This window comes from Convolutriloba macropyga, chromosome 1, assembly GCF_964194025.1.
Source record: "Convolutriloba macropyga chromosome 1, txConMacr16.3, whole genome shotgun sequence".
NCBI lineage: Eukaryota > Metazoa > Xenacoelomorpha > Acoela > Convolutidae > Convolutriloba > Convolutriloba macropyga.
The window spans coordinates 4,905,423-4,923,824 of record NC_134468.1 but is presented as its reverse complement, the minus strand read 5'-3'; the positions used below and the strand labels follow the sequence as shown (position 1 = coordinate 4,923,824).

The 18,402-nt window shown below is 36.9% G+C and overlaps 2 protein-coding genes across 8 annotated transcripts in view; both read left to right on the top strand.

The window, feature by feature from the left end:
* Window positions 1-702: 702 nt before the first annotated feature.
* LOC142344920 (uncharacterized) lies at window positions 703-4,962 on the top strand. The gene is made up of 3 exons (XM_075396998.1): window positions 703-902; window positions 3,663-3,845; window positions 4,705-4,962. The coding sequence occupies exons 1-3, from the start codon at window positions 855-857 to the stop codon at window positions 4,714-4,716; spliced, it is 243 nt and encodes an 80-aa protein (XP_075253113.1). The 5' UTR covers window positions 703-854; the 3' UTR covers window positions 4,717-4,962.
* Window positions 4,963-15,165: 10,203 nt separating this feature from the next.
* The window catches only part of LOC142344885 (uncharacterized), a 71,635-nt gene continuing 68,398 nt past the window's right edge, over window positions 15,166-18,402 (top strand). For 3 of the 7 annotated variants that reach the window (XM_075396984.1, XM_075396949.1, XM_075396941.1), the window contains exons 1-2: window positions 15,166-15,288; window positions 15,954-16,285. In XM_075396984.1, coding sequence (XP_075253099.1) covers window positions 15,990-16,285 — 296 coding nt within the window. In that variant the 5' untranslated portion in view covers window positions 15,166-15,288; window positions 15,954-15,989. Of the gene's footprint in view, window positions 15,448-15,823; window positions 16,286-18,402 lie in introns of those variants that run through there. The other 4 variants (XM_075396932.1, XM_075396975.1, XM_075396958.1 and 1 more) reach the window with 4 other exon arrangements.

Below are 18,402 nucleotides of genomic sequence, written 5' to 3'. Positions count from 1 at the left end.
TAAGCATGGTTACATGACACTGCAGAAGGCACTTCGATATTCTGGTTCTCGGTAATCGCCAGAAGTTCTCAGTGACTTCAAGCAGAGTCACGTAACCATTTCTTTTAACTTAAAACAGGGATACTCATGTGAGCGTTAGTTTAGGCTGAACGTAAAATCATTAATTTTATGCGGGTATATTATTAGTCGCCCCCCTCCCTCAGATGGTCGTACCATATTTTTACATAATGATTTACTATGTAATGGCACGTTCTCTGCAACGGGCGGAGGTGCATAACGTACTGGGGCGCACAAAAGGAAAAAATCCGAGTTCTGTCAAAACGCCGGTGAACAGTCCTTGTCCTTTAACCTACTCTGCTAATATTTTTTATAAAAATGATTTACTTGAATGGCCCGTGATCAGTAACGGGGGGGGCTGCTGAGCGGAAAAGATACAATCAATTACAGATGGTCATATTCGACGCGGGGAAAAGGGGACAGTTCCAAAGGCGTTACATGTCTAGAGAATCGCATCTAAGTAATATTTTTGGTACAACTTGGGCATTGGTTTGGGCGGATAATTTTTGGCTACTGTTTGACTTTCTCCATTGGTACCTCCATTGGTACCTAATTAGCCATATGATTACGTACATGATGAATTATCAGCACTGCTCAATGAATCTGAAAAAACCTATTAATTGTGGGTTATGTGATTTCAGATGTAGTTTATGGAAAACGACTGTAAATTTGTACAGAATGTAAAAATTTCAATTTTGTGAGCCTTCATCATCAGATAATTGTTTACAAGGCCCATTTTCTTCATTTAATCATATCTTAGTCATCGTTGCCATCAGGCTGCAGGCATCTGGTCTGTCATGGGAAACTGCTGCGATCCGGAAGTCCGGGAAACAAGGGAAGAAGCGGTGAGAACTTACTATTCATAAACTAAGTACGGTGTTAATCTTGCGTGGTCTTTGCCCATAGATTCCCTACTGCTCAAATTGTGCCCATTTTAGTCAACTATGGTACGTGAGGAGGTATTGCGTATCAGTATACAGTTTTCTTGAAGAGGCAAAGCGTTAGAGTGCTGGGCGGCGGGGTTGCTGTAACAGAACATCGTTTCCTAGTGGACCATATGTTTCATAGACTAGAATTTACTCCAGAGCCAGATCCTATATATAGCACCAATTACTGTTTCAATCAAGGTTACGTTACTGCTGAAACCATTTTCAAATTCTGACTTGTACACGCTACGGGGTTCTCAGTTATGTCAAATTTTTGCAGTGACTTCGTCAGAGTCAGGTCCGGTAACAAATACTTAAAACATGCACGTGCAAGTTTTCAAATGCAGAAAGTCCGCCAGAAGGCTCTAAATCCATTGCCAGAAGTTAACTTTAAGTATGTGTTGAGTGACTCTGATGAAATCACTGAGAAAAGCTGGTGTTAATCGAGAACCGCGTATTGGTATGAGAATTTCAAACTGACCTTGGCTGAATTATACAATTTGAAATCTTCAAAATGCCGACAGTTTTAAAACTGGCATTCCAGAGATCTGGCATCAAACTGGCATTGCAGAGATCTTAAATTTTAATTTTTTTTACATTGTGAAGGGGCAATAATGGAAAATAGCCAATTTATTTGTTGAATTTTTTGAACATATCCAGTTATTAAATTAACGGATCTACTCTGTTTTGAGGCTTCTGTGGAAAGAATTTCAACAAGCTTTATTGATTTATAGCTGAATGTTTTTTACATAGCTTTTTGAGCGGCGTCGATTTTTCAATATAGATCTGTATCTGTTTCTATCTGTATTATACGGCATGCAAGTCTACTCTTTCGCAGCTTTTATTAAACGAAGTTTGTAGCAATTATATTAGTCCTGTCGGTCTTATGCGATTTTTTGCTTGACCAATTTTTTGTCTAACGCATTTGACTTTTCGTTCTCAAAAACGGGATAACCAGGTAGCGCCCAGGGGGCATCAAATTTTCTGAGAGCCTTTCAGCTCACTGGTCTCCAAGTATGTGATTCACAGAAACTGATTTGGAGACTTATACTCATGTTGCGAAAGGCGGTTTGTAGAGATTGACCCCCCCCCCCCCACTGTTGCCACCCCATCAGTCCCCCGGTGCACCCCCCGCTACGCTCACTTACGCCCCTTCAATTTAAGCTAATGCTAGCCTCACTAAACCGTACCTAGCTACTGACGAAGCCAACCGCTCGCCGGTCGTTTGAGAACAATTCGTCCGACGTTAGCCGGTTATGTTACTTAGCTGGCATGTTACAACTTGCCAAGTGCGTCTTCGTAGCTAGGATAAGTCACTCTGCTAAATTTTGTTTGAAATTCGGGCTTATATTTAACTGCTACGTTTTTCTCTACTTTTCTCAGTGACTTATCAGAATCACGTAACCTATGCTTAAAACACTCACGTGCACATTTTGAAGTTTCGAAAGTCTGCAGTGCCAGAAGTTAAAATGCCAGAAGTTGGTACTTAGCCAGAAGTTGACTTCTCTTGACTTTCGTCATTTTAAAAAGTGCACGTTTCGTGTTTTAAGCATTGTTAAGTGACTCTGCAGAAGTCACTTCGAAATTCTGACTTAATATCTCAAACCAGCTTCGCGTTTCTCGATAAACGCCAGAAGTTCTCAGCGACTTCAAGCAGAGTCACTTAACCATTACTTGAAGCGATGGCGTTTCAAATAACATAATTTAGTAGCCAAACGTTTGTAGCTGGAATTATAATCTTAGTTCTTGAGATATATCCTGATCCGTTCCAATCAGTTCTGATTATGTTACATAATGCGGATCTATCCTGTTCCGGCTCCCCTGTGTAATTGCGTTTTTAGTTCATTCTCTATTCGGTTTCACCTCACACTTAACAATTGAGTTGATATAGACAATTAGCACGGGCACATCGTAAAGTTTGTGCCCTATAACTAAGGGCGGGGCAGAATTGATCCGTTATGGAATTCGGTTGGGGCTTAATGATTTGAAGTGTTTCCTAACAAAACTTCTTTCATCGACCCATTAAGCTGGGGTATTAAACTGAAAAGATCCGATATGACTTTTGAAGCGACTGTACGCTTGTCTTTTTAAGTTGCATATTATTAATTTTTAGTGAAAAGATGACACGGGCGTTCGGGGGTTGCACGTAATATGAACCCACTGAGCTGGGTGAAGGTACGGACCAGATGAGAACAATAAAATCTCAAGATAATTAAGTTGCCAATGATCCGGGAAGCCGAATGTAATTAGAGCTCGGAACCGAGAGCGCTCGGATTAATGAAGTATTTCCGAAAGTGTTTTGCTAGTTTTTTAACGTTCTGCTTGTAACGTGTAATGACAATCATGGTTTTTTTCAATAGGAACCGCCTCTTTTATAAATGATCCCAGCCTTACCAGATAAGAAGTCAATTTTTTCTGGTTTTTTTTGTTATCACAGAAAAATACTCTGTTTTTAAAACTAAGCACTGAGAAAAATATTATGTTTTCAACGGTATTTCATGATCTAAGCACTGAGATTAAAACTAAGCACTGAGAAAACTAAGCACTGAGCTTTGAGAAAAATATTCTTTTTTTAACGGTATTTCATGATCTAGAGTTTAATTAGGTGCTCGTTAATCCAGCCAATTAGATCTTTTTCGCTGGCACTGGTCATTGTTTGACTGTCTTCGTGTTATGCAGAACGATCGGAGGAGACGTGCAGCGGAGGCAGCTGAGAGTCGTCGCAATTTGGAAGAGGCGAGGGGCTTGAAAGATCCTGAGAAGGTGAAGAGAGATCAACAGAGGAAAGAGGAGATAGAGAGAGCGGCTGAGGAAAGGGAGAGACAAGCGGACGGACAGAAAGACGACAATATCGTTAAGGACGTTAGTACCGATTAAATTATAGCCAATATACACAAACGCATATACGCAGTCTCTGGTTTAGACACTCAAAAAGTTCGTATTATTTCTATTGTTGGCATATTATGCGGTTTCTGGATATGCAGACAGAGAGCAAGTTTTTTGGCCTCCTTTTTCAATTTTTCAAGTTAGATCAAGTTCCCACTCCAAAAAACAGGCAAAATTAATTTCTCGAATATAGTTTAAGATAAATACTCAGACTTATAGTCGTCAATTGATGCCTCAGACAAACTTTTCCGACGTCGAGAAACCCAGTTATAAGTATAAACAAAATTATTGACTTCACACAGCTTGAGCTCTTCAATTTTTCATAATGATTGGCTTTTTGGATCTATTCTGTTTTGCCCCCCCCCCCCCCCCCAGCTTAGTGAGCATAAATTTTGAATGACCCCCAGTTGCACGTTCTATTTTCTTAAATGGTAACGTGCTATATAACAACACATAATTTGTAATTGGGGGTCATAAAAAAACACTGGGGGGGGGGGGGGGGCTGAAACGGAATAGATCCGGCTTTTTAATACTGCAGGTCTATGAAGATATCGGATCGATTCTGTTCCCCCCCCCCCCCCCCAGTGGTTTTTATGACCCCCCAGTTACAAATTATATGTAGTTATATAGAAAGTTACTATGTAAGAAAATAGCACGTGCGCCTGGGGGTCATAAAAAATTATGCTCACTAAGCTGGGGGGGGGGGGGGGGCAGAATAAATTCAAGATATCACAGCTCGCAAACGGCGATGGCGGCTATATTTTTTTAGATTAGTTTGGTTGATTGGTTACGTATCGTGTACCTAATGTCCAATCATTTATATTGTGTATTATAGTGGCAGTCTTGATCAAAGGAATGGAAAAGACGCTGCAATGGATTCTAGTCTATTCGTCAGCAGGACAGTAGCCTTCCTCAATCACCTCCATATCAATCAACCACCTTTTGCGTCAATCAGTAGAAGGAAGGATAAATCGCCAATAATTGTTTGTTCGCGGGCATTTGATGACTTTGTATCATTTATAAATTATAACTCTTGTTGCTACTTGAATTTAATCTTCTCATTTTTTTAATATAATAGCAAAACCTAGATTTATTTATTTGCTGTGCTCTCAAACAAATTTTGTAAGGGGTCTTTTCGGTTTCGCCCCCCCCCCCCCCCCAGTGTTTTTTACGCTCCCACCCCCCAGTTACAAATTTTTTGCCTTTATATAGCACGTTACTATGTAACAAAATAGCACGTGCGCCTGGGGGGGGGGCGTAAAAATATCAGCCCACTAAGCTGGGGGGGGGACAGAATAGATTCGTAAGAAGATATATAGCCGCTAAGTAACTATCTTAAAGCTCTAATACTCTCCCGTTATGCTAGACTCTCTAAGTACAAGATCTCTACTACATGAGCAAACCACTGGTTGGCCGTGCAGCCGTTTGATCACACGAAAGAAGTAAAAATATAAATTTTCTAGGTGACATCTATCACTCTGCAACTGAAATTTTGTGCATGACGCCTTACGTGGTTTTAATGTAGTTGGCTAATGTGTGTTCTCTCCTGTCAGTAGTAGCTGATCATATACCCTAGGGTACCCTGGGAATAAATGTTGGGAAGTCACATTTTTTGGCGAAATTTTTAGAAATGTGTGAATTTTTTCTTTAATTTTATCGTTCCCTCATTTCTCACGACGTATGTTTGTTTCATCGTTCGTTAAGATCACTCGTCTTTTTTATCATAATGTAAGCAACTTTTGAAGACAAACTGTGTCCAACAATAAGTTGTGAAGAACTGTTTCGGAGTAGCTACTTGAGTGGAGAATCCGCAAAGTCCGAAAAAGAGGAAAAAACTTTACTTTCTTGCTTTATTCTTCCGTCTTCTATATTTCTTACGACCATTTGATCACGGGTTTTGGCATAATGCGATTTTTTTATGACTTCTGCCACTCCTCACACACAAAAATCTGTATGCATGAAGTTTTTTGCTTTTCTAGGTTCCTAAGTGAGAGGTGTAATAAATTTATAATCATACCCGACTTACCTCACTGAATCAAATGACTTATCATATCACTCACTTATCAAATCTAAATGCAAAATATACACTGTAAATTGAGTAGATGTCGCCAAGCTTGATAAATATAAGGCTATATTACTTAAAATACATAAAGGCTTTAAATTTGATTTGAAACTAGGGTAAATCAGAACTATATTTTCAACGAAATTTTTTTCTTTGGTCTTTGTGATTTTGTTAACCACCTGGTCTCACTGGTCTGTTTCGCGGCTGTTGAAAATCTTGAGAAAAACTTTCCTTTGACCTTTTTTGAGATTTCTAGAGTATCCTTTCGATAGCACTTCTCGTTCGACTTTTTCACGCTTGATTTCTTGATTTTTAGGTTATCTAAATTGCTCTTATTCAGAAATCAATTCTGTTGCTAGTACGAAAGCGGTTGTAAGAAATTTCAAAACTTATGACTATGCTTAATGCTTTAGTCTAGCACGCTGGAGGTCGCAGGTTCGAGCCCTTCCCTTGTCGGTATCTTTTTGAACTCATCTAAGCTTTAGCCCCCTCCGAATTAAACTGCCCCACCTGTTATTTGAGAGTAATTTGTCCAACTTTAGTCGGCTTATATTTATAGTTGCGCATCTGAAAGCCGAGTGAAGCTATGTTCTGGCATTCTTATTTTACTGTGTTATCTATTGTGTTCTCTCTTGTCGGTATTCGCTGAACAAATACCCCAAAGCCCTCTGGGGAACAATTTTTAGGGCCTCCCAATTTCTGCAGAGTTTTACAGAAATTGGTGAACAGATTTTTGTGAATTTTTTTTCCTTTTTCCTCGATTTTCGCGTATGTATCGTCTTTCGTCAACGTAGATTGTCTCGTTTTTAGCATAATATAAGCCAGTGATTGAACACAATCGGTTTTCCACAGTAAGATATAAATAACTGTTTTGGGGTCGCTACTTGTGAGAATTTCCAAAGTCTTAGTTCCCTGTTTTTCCACACTGATTTTAATTTAGAGTGAGGAAACGACATTGAGCAGTTTTTTGGGTGCGTTGTTGTTCACGTGGGGCAGTTTGACTTTTTAAATCTTTTTTAAGGTTTTTAAATGGGTGTTTGTTGCATCAGCTCAATTAGATAACTGTTATTTAATATATTCTACAGCGCGTACGTCTTTTGTAGCTAATCAGGCAATCTGCGAATGTTGACGAAGTTGTACATAGTTAAACCTATTCTAAAGAACCGATTATTCAATGTTAAGGCATTGAAAGAGTTTTCCAGATGCGCATAAATGGTCGCAGTTGCATAAATCGAACTCTGGAAATGTGTACTTCGTCTAGACGACAGGTGTCCATCAATTATTTGTCAATTAAAGAGAAGGCAATTGTGTTCAGAAAAGACGGACATTTGCCCGTGTTTGTCGTAACCAAAGACACCTGGGAGTTGATTGGTCAAGGCTGTTTAAATATAAACTCGTACACAGTCTCAAATATCGCATCAAACAGGCGTATTTTGTGTCGAAAGCGCACGTGTACTGATCACAGTGCCAGTGCAGAACAAAATATTCAAAAGAAAATCAAATGTTTTGGGGTCGTCAAAGTTCCCTTCAAGTGGTATGAGTCATGTTTAGACATGGTTAACAGAGCCGACCAGTTGACGTATCAAGAGGAACGATTGACCTCAAAACTTCCCTTTCTAAATTGTTACAGACCAAACAGCAGGCCACATTCTGCAAACCAAAGTGAGGTCGGGTTCGTAGTGGAACCGAGCAAATGTTTCAAGTCTAAGTTTAACAAGTTAGGCAGATGTCGGAAGGCATCCGAGACTGATGTGAGTAGCGAAACTGAATCTCAAGTCTCTCAGTGGAGTGGATTTAGAGAATCGATGATCGATACTAATAGTATAGAGTCGTTCAGTACGTTAGAGAAGGTGTTAGATTTAGAAACGAGTGCTGTTTCAACTTCAAGCTGTGCGAATGGGGGCAAAGCTGATGTTTGTTGCAAATCAAAATCAAACTACCTGTCCAAGAAATGTGAACGCCAGTTTTCAGATTGTTCTTTTTCAATCGACTTTTCTACCCTGGAGGAATCTAGAAAACTTGAAAACGATGATTTAACTGATGAAATTTTGTGTATACGAGATAGCCTGCGTGAATTCGTGAACGGTTTCGAAGAAAAAGGGTGTGAAATTGTAACACAAGGTTTAGATAAATCAATATGTGAAGAAAAGGAGAGCAATAAATTGAGCAATGCTAGCTGTCAAAAATTTGCAGTAAGCTCCGCTGTGATGGAGGCTTTGCCTAGTTTAGACTACAATCCTTTCGAAAGCGAAGACTTTGTTTCTTGGGAGACTAAAGTGCTGCATTGTTTTAAAGAGGGTGATGATGTTTATGAGTTTATTGACAATCTTTAAAAATTAGAAATTGGTGCAGTTAATCTGACCGGCTGGGCTCATCGTAAGAGCTCTGCATAGAATGATATTTCTTAAGTTCCAATCTTCCCGGTGTTTAATGTTTCGAAGGAGAAAGTTGAAATTGCAGCTCATTAATTTGAGAGAGTTAGAAGAGTTGGTGAGAGTTTTTGGTATTCATTGCGCTGAAGCAAAACCTTATATTCCACATCGAGAAATTTAAGCGATTTATTTTAAAAATCTGCGATAGTTTGAAATAATGTGATTTTCATTGAACTCTAATATAGCTGATAAGTGTCATTACTGTTGGAGGTAAAAATCAAACGGTGTCTGGAAAATTTTACCATATATAGATTGAATTTTTAACTGTTGTTTTTAGAAATTTAACGTTGATTGATTTGCCATCTTACAGGATTAGGCCACCACCTTTTGTCAATTGGACACTTATGACCTGCTACATTGTTATATAAACACAGTGTTTGGAATAGTGTATAAGTATTAGATGTAAGTTTTCTGTTCCTTACATTTGTGTATGTTGGTGGTCAGAAATCCAAAATGACTAGCTTTACTAGTCAGTCTAAAAATCGGCCGAATGACCGAGATCTATTCCGTTTTAGCTCCCCCCCCCCTCTTTGGGTGCATATTATTTGCAACGCCGAAACGTAGGTGCTATAATAAATAAGTCAACGATTTGCGGTGTAAGCAGGCATAAGTTATTGGGTTCACATGACGTACTGGAGGGCATTAACTAGAAAAATCGAACGCTTCTCACGGAAATAATTGAATCATATGTTTTTCAGAGCTAGCATGGGCAGCATAAAGAACCTTTACAAGAAGGTTCGCCTGGCTAAGAAGATGAAGCAGAATCGTCCTTTGCCTCAGTGGGTGCGAATGAAGACCAACAACACCATCAGGTACAATGCAAAGAGGAGACACTGGAGACGAACCAAGATCAAGATTTAAACTCCTCGTGTTCGATGATAGTACACATGTAGAACATTAGACGATGCACGCTCATTTACAGACATTGAGGACATTTTGGAAGTTTGCTATCGGTTCTGCGTTATATTAACGACTCTATTTTCAGACTGAAATCCGAAAGGACTCAAACCGCAGTCTGCTTAGATACTGAGTGTGAACAGATAAATTTGCCCCCCAGTTGTCACTGTAAATGATGTTCGAAAATGTGTTTTGTGTAAATCAAATATGTGAGTTTAGTGTTCAAGGTCAATTTTGGCACCCAGCTTTTTGCATAGTTAGAAGGAAGGCTCATTAATGTAAGTGCATTCTTGTATCAAGATAGATACTTGTGGAGATCAATTGTAAGTACAATTACAAGCCTTCAGTTTTGGGTGAAAAGATGAAAAAAAATGCTGGGTTGCTTTTGGAGTGGTTTCTCAATATTCACTGATTACACAGTGGTTGCTCAAAATTAAAAACTAAAATTTGTTATTCACCAAAAGTTGTTGAGTCAAACAAATGAAAAAAAGCTTTCACTCAATCCAAAAGGGAGCAAAAGTGTCACAGCGATTTGACAAATATTTCCAGGCATGCCATGCGCTCGAGTGCCCCTCGTTTCCGAACAAAAAGTTTCGGTCAAAGTTCAATGTTTGAATATTATCACTTTTTTCCCAGGCAGTATACATTACTTGTGAAAACAACACAACTGTCTTTTTAAGGTCTGCTCACACATTTTCATGATTTTTTTTTCACGCCAAAACAGGAAGTGGGGCGAAAAATCGAGTGGTTTTGCGGCGTGAAATTTTAAATTTGAAGTAGAGTGAGAAAAGGATATTTGAGCAAAAATTCGTTTTCTCGCTAGTGGCTTTTTCTTCACATGCGGCATTTTGACTTTGATTTTCTGTTTTTTCAATTTTCGGATTTTTCTGAATGGTATTCCAAATCTATTCATTGTCCAATCTAGGTCTAGTTTTTTGTTCAGTCAATGAAAATTCTTTGAATTGTAGATCAGGACTTGTCCTGCTTTGTTTTTTATTTCGGGATTTATACCAGGAATTTTGTTCATTCGTTCATGCAATTTCAATTGAATTGCTTGCAAGACGTCAGTTTTCAATCTGTGTTGCGAATTTTTTGCATTCGCGTGAATGAGTTTTTGGTCATACGTAACTTAACTCACTCTCAACAATGACACTCTAATTGAAGTTTATTTGCGAGCAGCTAATGGAAGCAGCAGTAAATTATACAGTGATTTTTAATCAAAATCTAGCATCTCATCATTTAGTATAAAGAATTTTTTAGTCCTTTTCACTATCTTTTTGCGACTGCAGATCCACAAAGCTATTGCCGGCTATCTTCTGACAATCTGCCAGATATGTTTCAATTTTGTGATAATTTTATCTGCCGTTCAGTTCCATTAATTTGATCCGAACTTGTCAAACGATTCCGTTCGAAAAATGTTGATTTTGTTATCGTTAATTGCTCTCGAACGAAGTTTCGTTCAACTGAAAAATTGTCTCTTCAATTTTTTTAGAACATTCTTTCGATTTCACATCTTGCGTGACTTTCACGCTTCACCTTTTTGGTCATTTTGATCGATTTGAATTTCACGCATTCAGAAATAGTCTGTTGCTAAACCATTGTGACTGGTGACCTTGCATAGACGTGTTGCGTAGAGATGAATGTCCCCGCCTCTAATGCGAAAGGTCGTGGGTTAGAACCCCTCCTTAATCAGAAGTTTTTGCACCTTAAAATTCTATTTTCTAGCCTATTCCCCCTTCTCAATTGATTACTTCGCCAGTCGTTCGAGAATAATCTTCCGACGTTAGTCTGTTTATGTCGATTTTTATGTGCAGAACCAAAGTGTGAATCCGAATTTTTAAAATAAATCTGATTGAGTGCAAACAATTCTGGTTTAACTTAGTTAAGCAATATTTATCAGAAGGCTTTATCTCCAATTATATTCAAACTGTTTTGCGCGTTCAAGTTTTATTGTTAATTTGCATGATACTTACAATAATAGCACTGTAACGCTAGTTTGTTTTTTTTTCAAATTGGCTGCTAGTTTTATAGCATAGCAGCCGAAAATTAATAATCGGGTGCTACGTCTTTCAAAAGCTAACCAAGTGATATTTGTTTTATGTTACTTATTTTTTAAAGCAAAAATAGACTGATAAAGCGTCCTCGTTGCGTAGATCTCCTAATATAGTGTTTGCTTTGAAAGCGCGTGGACCTTCTTGTACTTCAATCAAATCCTTCTGTGCATAGAAAATTCAGTACACCGATAACCGGTCAAAAAATTTCTCTCCATTATAAGATACTGGACAGAGAGTGTGAATTTGTGTTCGCTGATAGAACGTTGGTTAAACTGTTAGTCGGTAAGATCTAAAAAAATCACGTTTTATGTTTAAATTACATTAAATTAGAGCCGTTTTTGGAGCGCTATATATTGTGATATGTTTTGAGCATCAGATTTATTGATGTACGTGAAAAGTTTGACTGCGCGTGAAAAGTAGTAGTTCACAGAAATTTTGGTGAAAAATTGAAGTTTGACTGCGCGTGAAAAGTAGTAGTTCACAGAAATTTTGGTCCATGTTATAAAAGTTATTGTAAAAGTTATCCGCCAAAACATTGGTAGGTTCGAATAGTATCACGAAAACTAATTAATCAACGCACAATTCTACACTATATTGTTCTTAGCTCAATCAAATTGCGCAACTTTGCCTCTACTACATTTCTTTGTAACAAGGACTAGGAGCAGTCATCCGCTTGGCAAACTCACCCCTACTCAATTTTGAATTTTCAGAACGGCAGATCTGAGCTACCTAAGTTCGACAAAATGAAACCTATCTGTTTTCATGATGACTTCTAAGACAATAGAAAAGTTTGGAAAAAGATTGAGTATGTTAGGCCAGCATTTAGAAACAACGGGAAATTGTTTTTCATAGTAAATCGGAGAGTATTCTTCAGTTCATCCTGAAAAAAATATTCAATAAATTTTGCTTGTCAAACTTTTTTTGTGAAAATACGACCTCCAGAGGTTAATTGGTAGTTTTTGATCTTTGGTTGACAAATGCGAAAGATGAAGGCTAATTGAACCAATTTGTTATTTTACTGTTGTGTTGGCAACCTTTTGAATATATCAAAAAGTCAATGTATTGAGTTTTAGCAAACATTTGAAATTTTTGTTACAATTTTTAGTCTATCAAACGGAAAAGATTCAAATGCAGACAATATTAAGTGTGCTTCACAAAAAGAATGCATTCCAAAACAGTATTCCAAAAGGCCTAATTTAGCCGTTCTGGAATACTTGAGTGATCATGATTGATATATTAGCTCATTCTCAAACTTCTTTATAATTGTAGGAAGAACCTTGTCAATCTCTTAAAACTTTTTATCTTATAATGAAAATGTCTTTGATTTTTCTGGTTGCTTAGAAATAACATTGATTTTAATAAACTCTTCACAATGAAGTTCTCTTCCTCGAATTGCTTTGTGCATTTTTTGCGGGTTCTATGTAGTTACACTGAAAACAGATCGTTTCGGAACTATCCCATTCTGGAATTATTTTTGTCAGAAATTTATAATTCTGGCAATATCTCGCCTTAATTTTTGTGGAAGAGAAAATTTTGAAATACTTGGATTCTGAAATCAACAATGCAATAAAATTTAGTGCAGCATTTCTCCATCGTGATAACCCAAGCCGGATCCGAATGGTTATCTTTCAAGATTTTGCCAGAATCTGGCAGAATCTTGCAAGACGATACATCGTCTTGCAAGAATTTCTGCCAGAATCTTGCAAGATCTTGCAAGATAACCATTTTTTGCAAGAATCTTGCAAGATAGCCATTCGTTCTGCCAGAATCTTACAAGATAACCGTTCGTTTTGCAAGAATCTTGCAAGATAGCCGTTTGCAAAAAAAACTTTCTTACACTTGAAAAGACCTTACACTTGGAAAGAAAACGTTAAAACGGTTGCAATATTCAAATGTACACATATTTTGCGCATCAACAAAAAAAGCGAAAGACAATTATTAAAAAAACATCAGAAAAGTATTAATCTAAGCATCAAATTTTTTGGGCATTGGCAAGAAAAATTAAGCGTAAGGAGCTAAATTAAACGAAATAAAGCTGTTTAAGATGCACAGAATAATAATACATAATTTTGTCATCAGAAAAGGTAATATAGACGTGTAGTTTCGTAAATCTTGATAAAGTTGAAGGAAAATAATTTTTGATAGTAATTTATTTTGTGTTAACAGCTCTCAAAGGTTGATTTTAATTTGTTTTCTTCAGATAATTCATATTTCCAGATTTAAAATCTATTCAAATTATTTTTTTTCTTAAAAAACACGCAACTGATTCTTAAGTAAATTTCTGGTCGAAATGAAATGTGTTGCATGAATGAGAGGCAATAAAAGGACAGCTCAACCGGAACGAACTTGCAAGAATCTTGCAAGATAACCATTTTTCTGCCAGATCTTGCAAGACAACCATTTTTCTGTCAGATCTTGCAAGATAGGCAGTTTTTGCAAGATTCTGGCAGAATCTTGCACGATAACCATCTGGTCTCGACTGGGGAAAACATATTGGTTATCTTTTGTAAAGGAATAAGGAAACATTTTTATAAAATGTGCATTAACTCTAAGAGGTCAAAGCTCAAATTTGATTGAAAAAGTCTTCGGATTTTTTATTTTATATCATCGTATTGACATTAACTGATCAAAAAGTGTATAGAACTAACTGTCAAAAATATATTTGAGCAATTTCATGAATGTGACCATTATAATCTCAAATTCTTGAACTCATGAAACGTCAGTTTATGTGAGAAAAAAACCCCGATTTTCTTTAAAATTCTGCTTAAAAAATTTTTTGAGCATCGGAAAAACGTAATCAATTTTCATTAACTTCTGGCGAAAAAAAAACATTTTGGTTAGGTTTTAATTTCTTTTTGAGTTCATCTGAATTGGAATAAATTTATTGGTTTCTGAGGTGAATTAACTTCCTTCGTTTTTGATCGCTTATTTTCAAAATTTCCCTATAGTTCGGGTCTCCGGAAATCATTTTTTAGTAGCATTCTAACATCTCTTCAAAGTTAAATTGATGATTTTTTATACCTCCCGCGTCATTGTATTCTTTGAAACTCCGTTTGCTTCATTCTTTGCTCAAGGCTCTCTAACGGAACATTTCTACAGTTTTCTGTGAGATTCATTAAGCCAAATCAACGTGCTGTTAATGGCGATTTGCGATGTTTTGAGTAATCTACGAATAAACCGATAGGTTTTGCCGACGTAGTTGAAAAAGTTGACCATTAGCTGATATATAAAATTGTGTTTCTCAAGTTATGATTGACCGGTTCCAAAAGCTCCATAAAAAGCGAAATATATGAAAGTCGACTAGCGTTACATTGGCGTATCTGTGGTTCCAACCCCCCCCCCCCCAACGTGGGGGGAGGGGGCTGTGTGTGGAGGCTATAAAAAGGAATAAGTGGAGAGCAACCTGATCGCACACCAAAACTAGTGGACAGACAAACTTATGATTATTTTGTTAACCAATCAATATCTATCTATCGTCTAATTTTTCATTGTCTGCTTAACTCGTAGCCGGCCAATTTCTCCTGAAATATAACCGATTTTTCCATAGGATTGATCCACCGCTTTTATCACAGCTTAACTATCTATGTTTCCTTTAGAAGAAAACCAATAACCTATACATCTTAAAATCTACATTTTTTTGGTTATTTGCCATCTTTTGATGCTCAGTTTCAGATAAAATCCTCATTCTGAGACGCTTCGAATTGTCACTGTTATTTTGCTGTGAATTTTTCTTTAAAAAACAGATTCAGCGCCACAAACGCATGAAAAAATAAAGTCTTCAGCTTATTTGTGTAATAGTAAAAAAAAATTCATACGCATGCTCGTCTGTTCATACGAATGAATGTGAATTTTATAACTAATTTTACGCCGTCTGTAGAATAAATCTTTTTGTTATAATAGCACAGGCTATCTATCTCTTGTACACGATAAGAAAAAGAACAAAGAACTTGTCAAAATTTTGTCAAACTTTAGTGGTTAGTTAAACTGTCTTAAATTATGGAGTGGAATTCAGCGTCTTTACAATTGAACATAATTGAACAATTGTAAATTTACCTCAAGGAATTAAACCTTCAAATCTTTAGTTGTTTTTAAATTTTTATCATTCGTTTCTAGATTTTTTAATTCGATGAGTTGTTAATCTATTCCCTTTACCATTCAGCAGTGATATTGTAACTATATATTTGTATTTTATAATTATTTAGATTTTTAGGCATTTCATTTTAATATAACTTGTGCGTTATCTAGAAATAGTTTTTTGATGCACGGCTTTTAAGACATTGACAAATCAGGCCTTGACAATGTTAGATATCGAACATGACCTCTAACGAGAAACGTATCCTGTAGAATCAGAAATCAAAAAGGCAAAATATTAATTTTTTCCATAGTTCTAACATGTCAAAAACGTCAAGAATGATCTGCAAAAAAAATTCAGTGGCTTTGCTTGGTTATTTTTTTCTGTTTCATTCAAAAAAAATGTGCTGGATTTTATTATTTCTTCGGAATAATTAAGCCCCTAATTAAGTATTTAAGGCAAATTTTTTAAATGAATGAAGTGTAAATAAATGGCCCAATGAATACGTTTTTTTTTGAAATATGACCAAAACTCTGTCGAAACTATTGTTAATTTTTTTCCTGGAAGAGGGGGAACAGATTGGAAAAACCTTACAAGAACACAATGATTCCGGCAGCTGTGCAAACATTCGCAGCCATGGCACCCTCTTTTGCCAGAGCGGAGGAACAAACCAGTCCCGAGATGACAGCTGAGAATCCAAAATTTAACGCATGGTCAGAGAACAACAATACTGAAACAGATCCTGCCAGAGACGGTGACACGCCCATTAGATGGAGGGTGAATGTGGGCCAGGGCGACAAAGGTGTGGAACAGAAGAGAGCGGACAAGAAAATGTCGACAGCTATTCTGAAGGAACTGAAAGAGCAGGATGCTGCATCTGCGAGAAGATTAGTGTCAAGGTAGGCCATCAAAAAGACGTTGTAGACATTTACACACAAAAATGAAACTTTTTCAAACTTTCCTTTTTTGGTATTTGAATAGCTACATATCAGAATTGTCTTAGTTTTGCATTAAATACATTGATTCGTAGTCGCCAATCTATGCGTACCCGTACTGAGCCTCCAGAGACCATCAGGCCTGATTCAGAGTCTGATCATGTCAAATACAAGGCTGCTAAGAGAACACTCCAGGGTCGATCTCTGTGGTTTCTATTGACAGAGAAAAATCAAGACTTGGGGGTCTCTGCCCAGAGAAGGTCCAAGTCTTTGATCACTCTGTGCAGAGTACAACTAAGACTTGGTGACCTCTTGGCAGGCAAGACACAAGACTTGGGATTTCTCTTGGCTGAAAGGATCCAAGACTTGATTTTTTCTGGACAGAGGGTTAGAATGGTGCATTTTCTAGGTTCATGGTGCACTTTTAACATAAGTTTGAGTACCCTAAAGTACAAATAAAGCTCCAATTATGATTATGAATGCTATTTAAACTATGTTCGTGGCTCTTGGTAAGGTATGGTCACATTTTCAAGGCCAAAGAGGTCCTTAAAAATACAAATTCAATACTCACTGTTGAAGAGAAATGAAGAGCTATAGCTAAAAAAGACCATTACAATAGCAAACATTACAAATATACATAAAACAACATCCCAAAGCAAAAAAAATGAATTGGATTTTAAGGATATAGGGGAACTTCGATTTGTAGTAACGCTCGATATGAACAACTCCTTGACTAGCTTGAAAAAAATATATTTTAAAAATACATTTTAAAAAACAACGAAAAAACCATTTGAAAATCTAATTTTTTTCATAAGCAATCTAGGTCAAAAACTCTTTTTGACTTGGTCCCAGTGATATAGGGGAACTTTCATTTGTAGTAACAGTAGATTTGAACAACACCTTGACTAGCTGGAAAAAAAAATATTTTAGAAATACATTTTGCAAAACAAACGAAAAAACCGTTTGAAAATCTAACTCTTTTCCTAAGCAATCTAGGTCAAAAACTCTTTTCGACTTGGATCCCAGTGATACAGGGGAACTTTCATTTGTAGTAACAGTAGATTTGAACAACTCCTTGACTAGCTTGAAAAAAAATTATTTTAGAAATACATTTTTCAAAACAACGAAAAAACCGTTTGAAAATCTAACTTTTTTCCTAAGCAAGCTAGATGAAAAGTTCTTTTTGACTTGGATCCCAGTGATATAGGGGGAGTTTCATTTGTAGTCCCAGTAGATTTGAACAACTCCTTGACTAGCTTGAAAAAAAAATATTTTAAAAATACATTTTGCAAAACAACGAAAAAGTCTCTATATTAGGAACCAAATGAAACTCAGCTTATAACTCCTCAATCGTTGATACACAAAAAACGAAGACTCGCAGAGAAAGATATGGGACAAAATTTCTTGTTGAATTCTCGAAGGTGACAAAATTTTAGAAATTACCTTTTCGGAAACTGGAAAAGAATTAGTTGAACCGACCGCAAAATCATTACATTAATTTTTTCCTCACTTTTTATTGGTTTAGGCTTTTATTTTGGGATCTAACCACCAGTTCTGCAGGTGGCACTGACAGTTTCATGTGTGAAACAGTCAAAATTTTATTTGATCCACCTAACCTGCAAATGCTTCGTTTTTTTTTTGAACTTCAATTTACAGCTAATCTTTTTTGAGACCTAATACATAAGCATGGGTCCTATTTGGAAATAAAACACTCAGTTTTTACTTCTATAATGGGGATGTTTGTATATCAGTGAACGTCAAGAGAAGAAACCAATTCTAGGACTTGGCAGAGAAACCCAAGACTTGGATTTTCTCGCCCAGAGAGGCCCCAAGTCTTGGGGCGAAGTTCACGAATTTCAACTGCAAATGATTTTTTTGACAGAAAACGTGTAATTGGGCGCCAAATTTATTAAAAAAATTGCCCTCATTAAATTAAAACAAAGGATCTTCATGATGTCAACCTTAACTCTGCTCAGAGAAACCCAAGACTTGGGTTCTGCGCTGCCCAGAAAAACCCAAGTCTTGGCCTCTCTCTGCCCAGAAATGTCTCAAGTCGTGGCTCAGCTACCCAAGTCTTGGCA

Coding starts and splice junctions, on each gene's coding strand:
- LOC142344920 (XM_075396998.1), top strand. CDS start 855: ATGGGAAACTGCTGCGATCCGGAAGTCCGGGAAACAAGGGAAGAAGCG. Junction 903..3,662: donor GGGAAACAAGGGAAGAAGCG/GTGAGAACTTAC, acceptor CGTGTTATGCAG/AACGATCGGAGGAGACGTGC.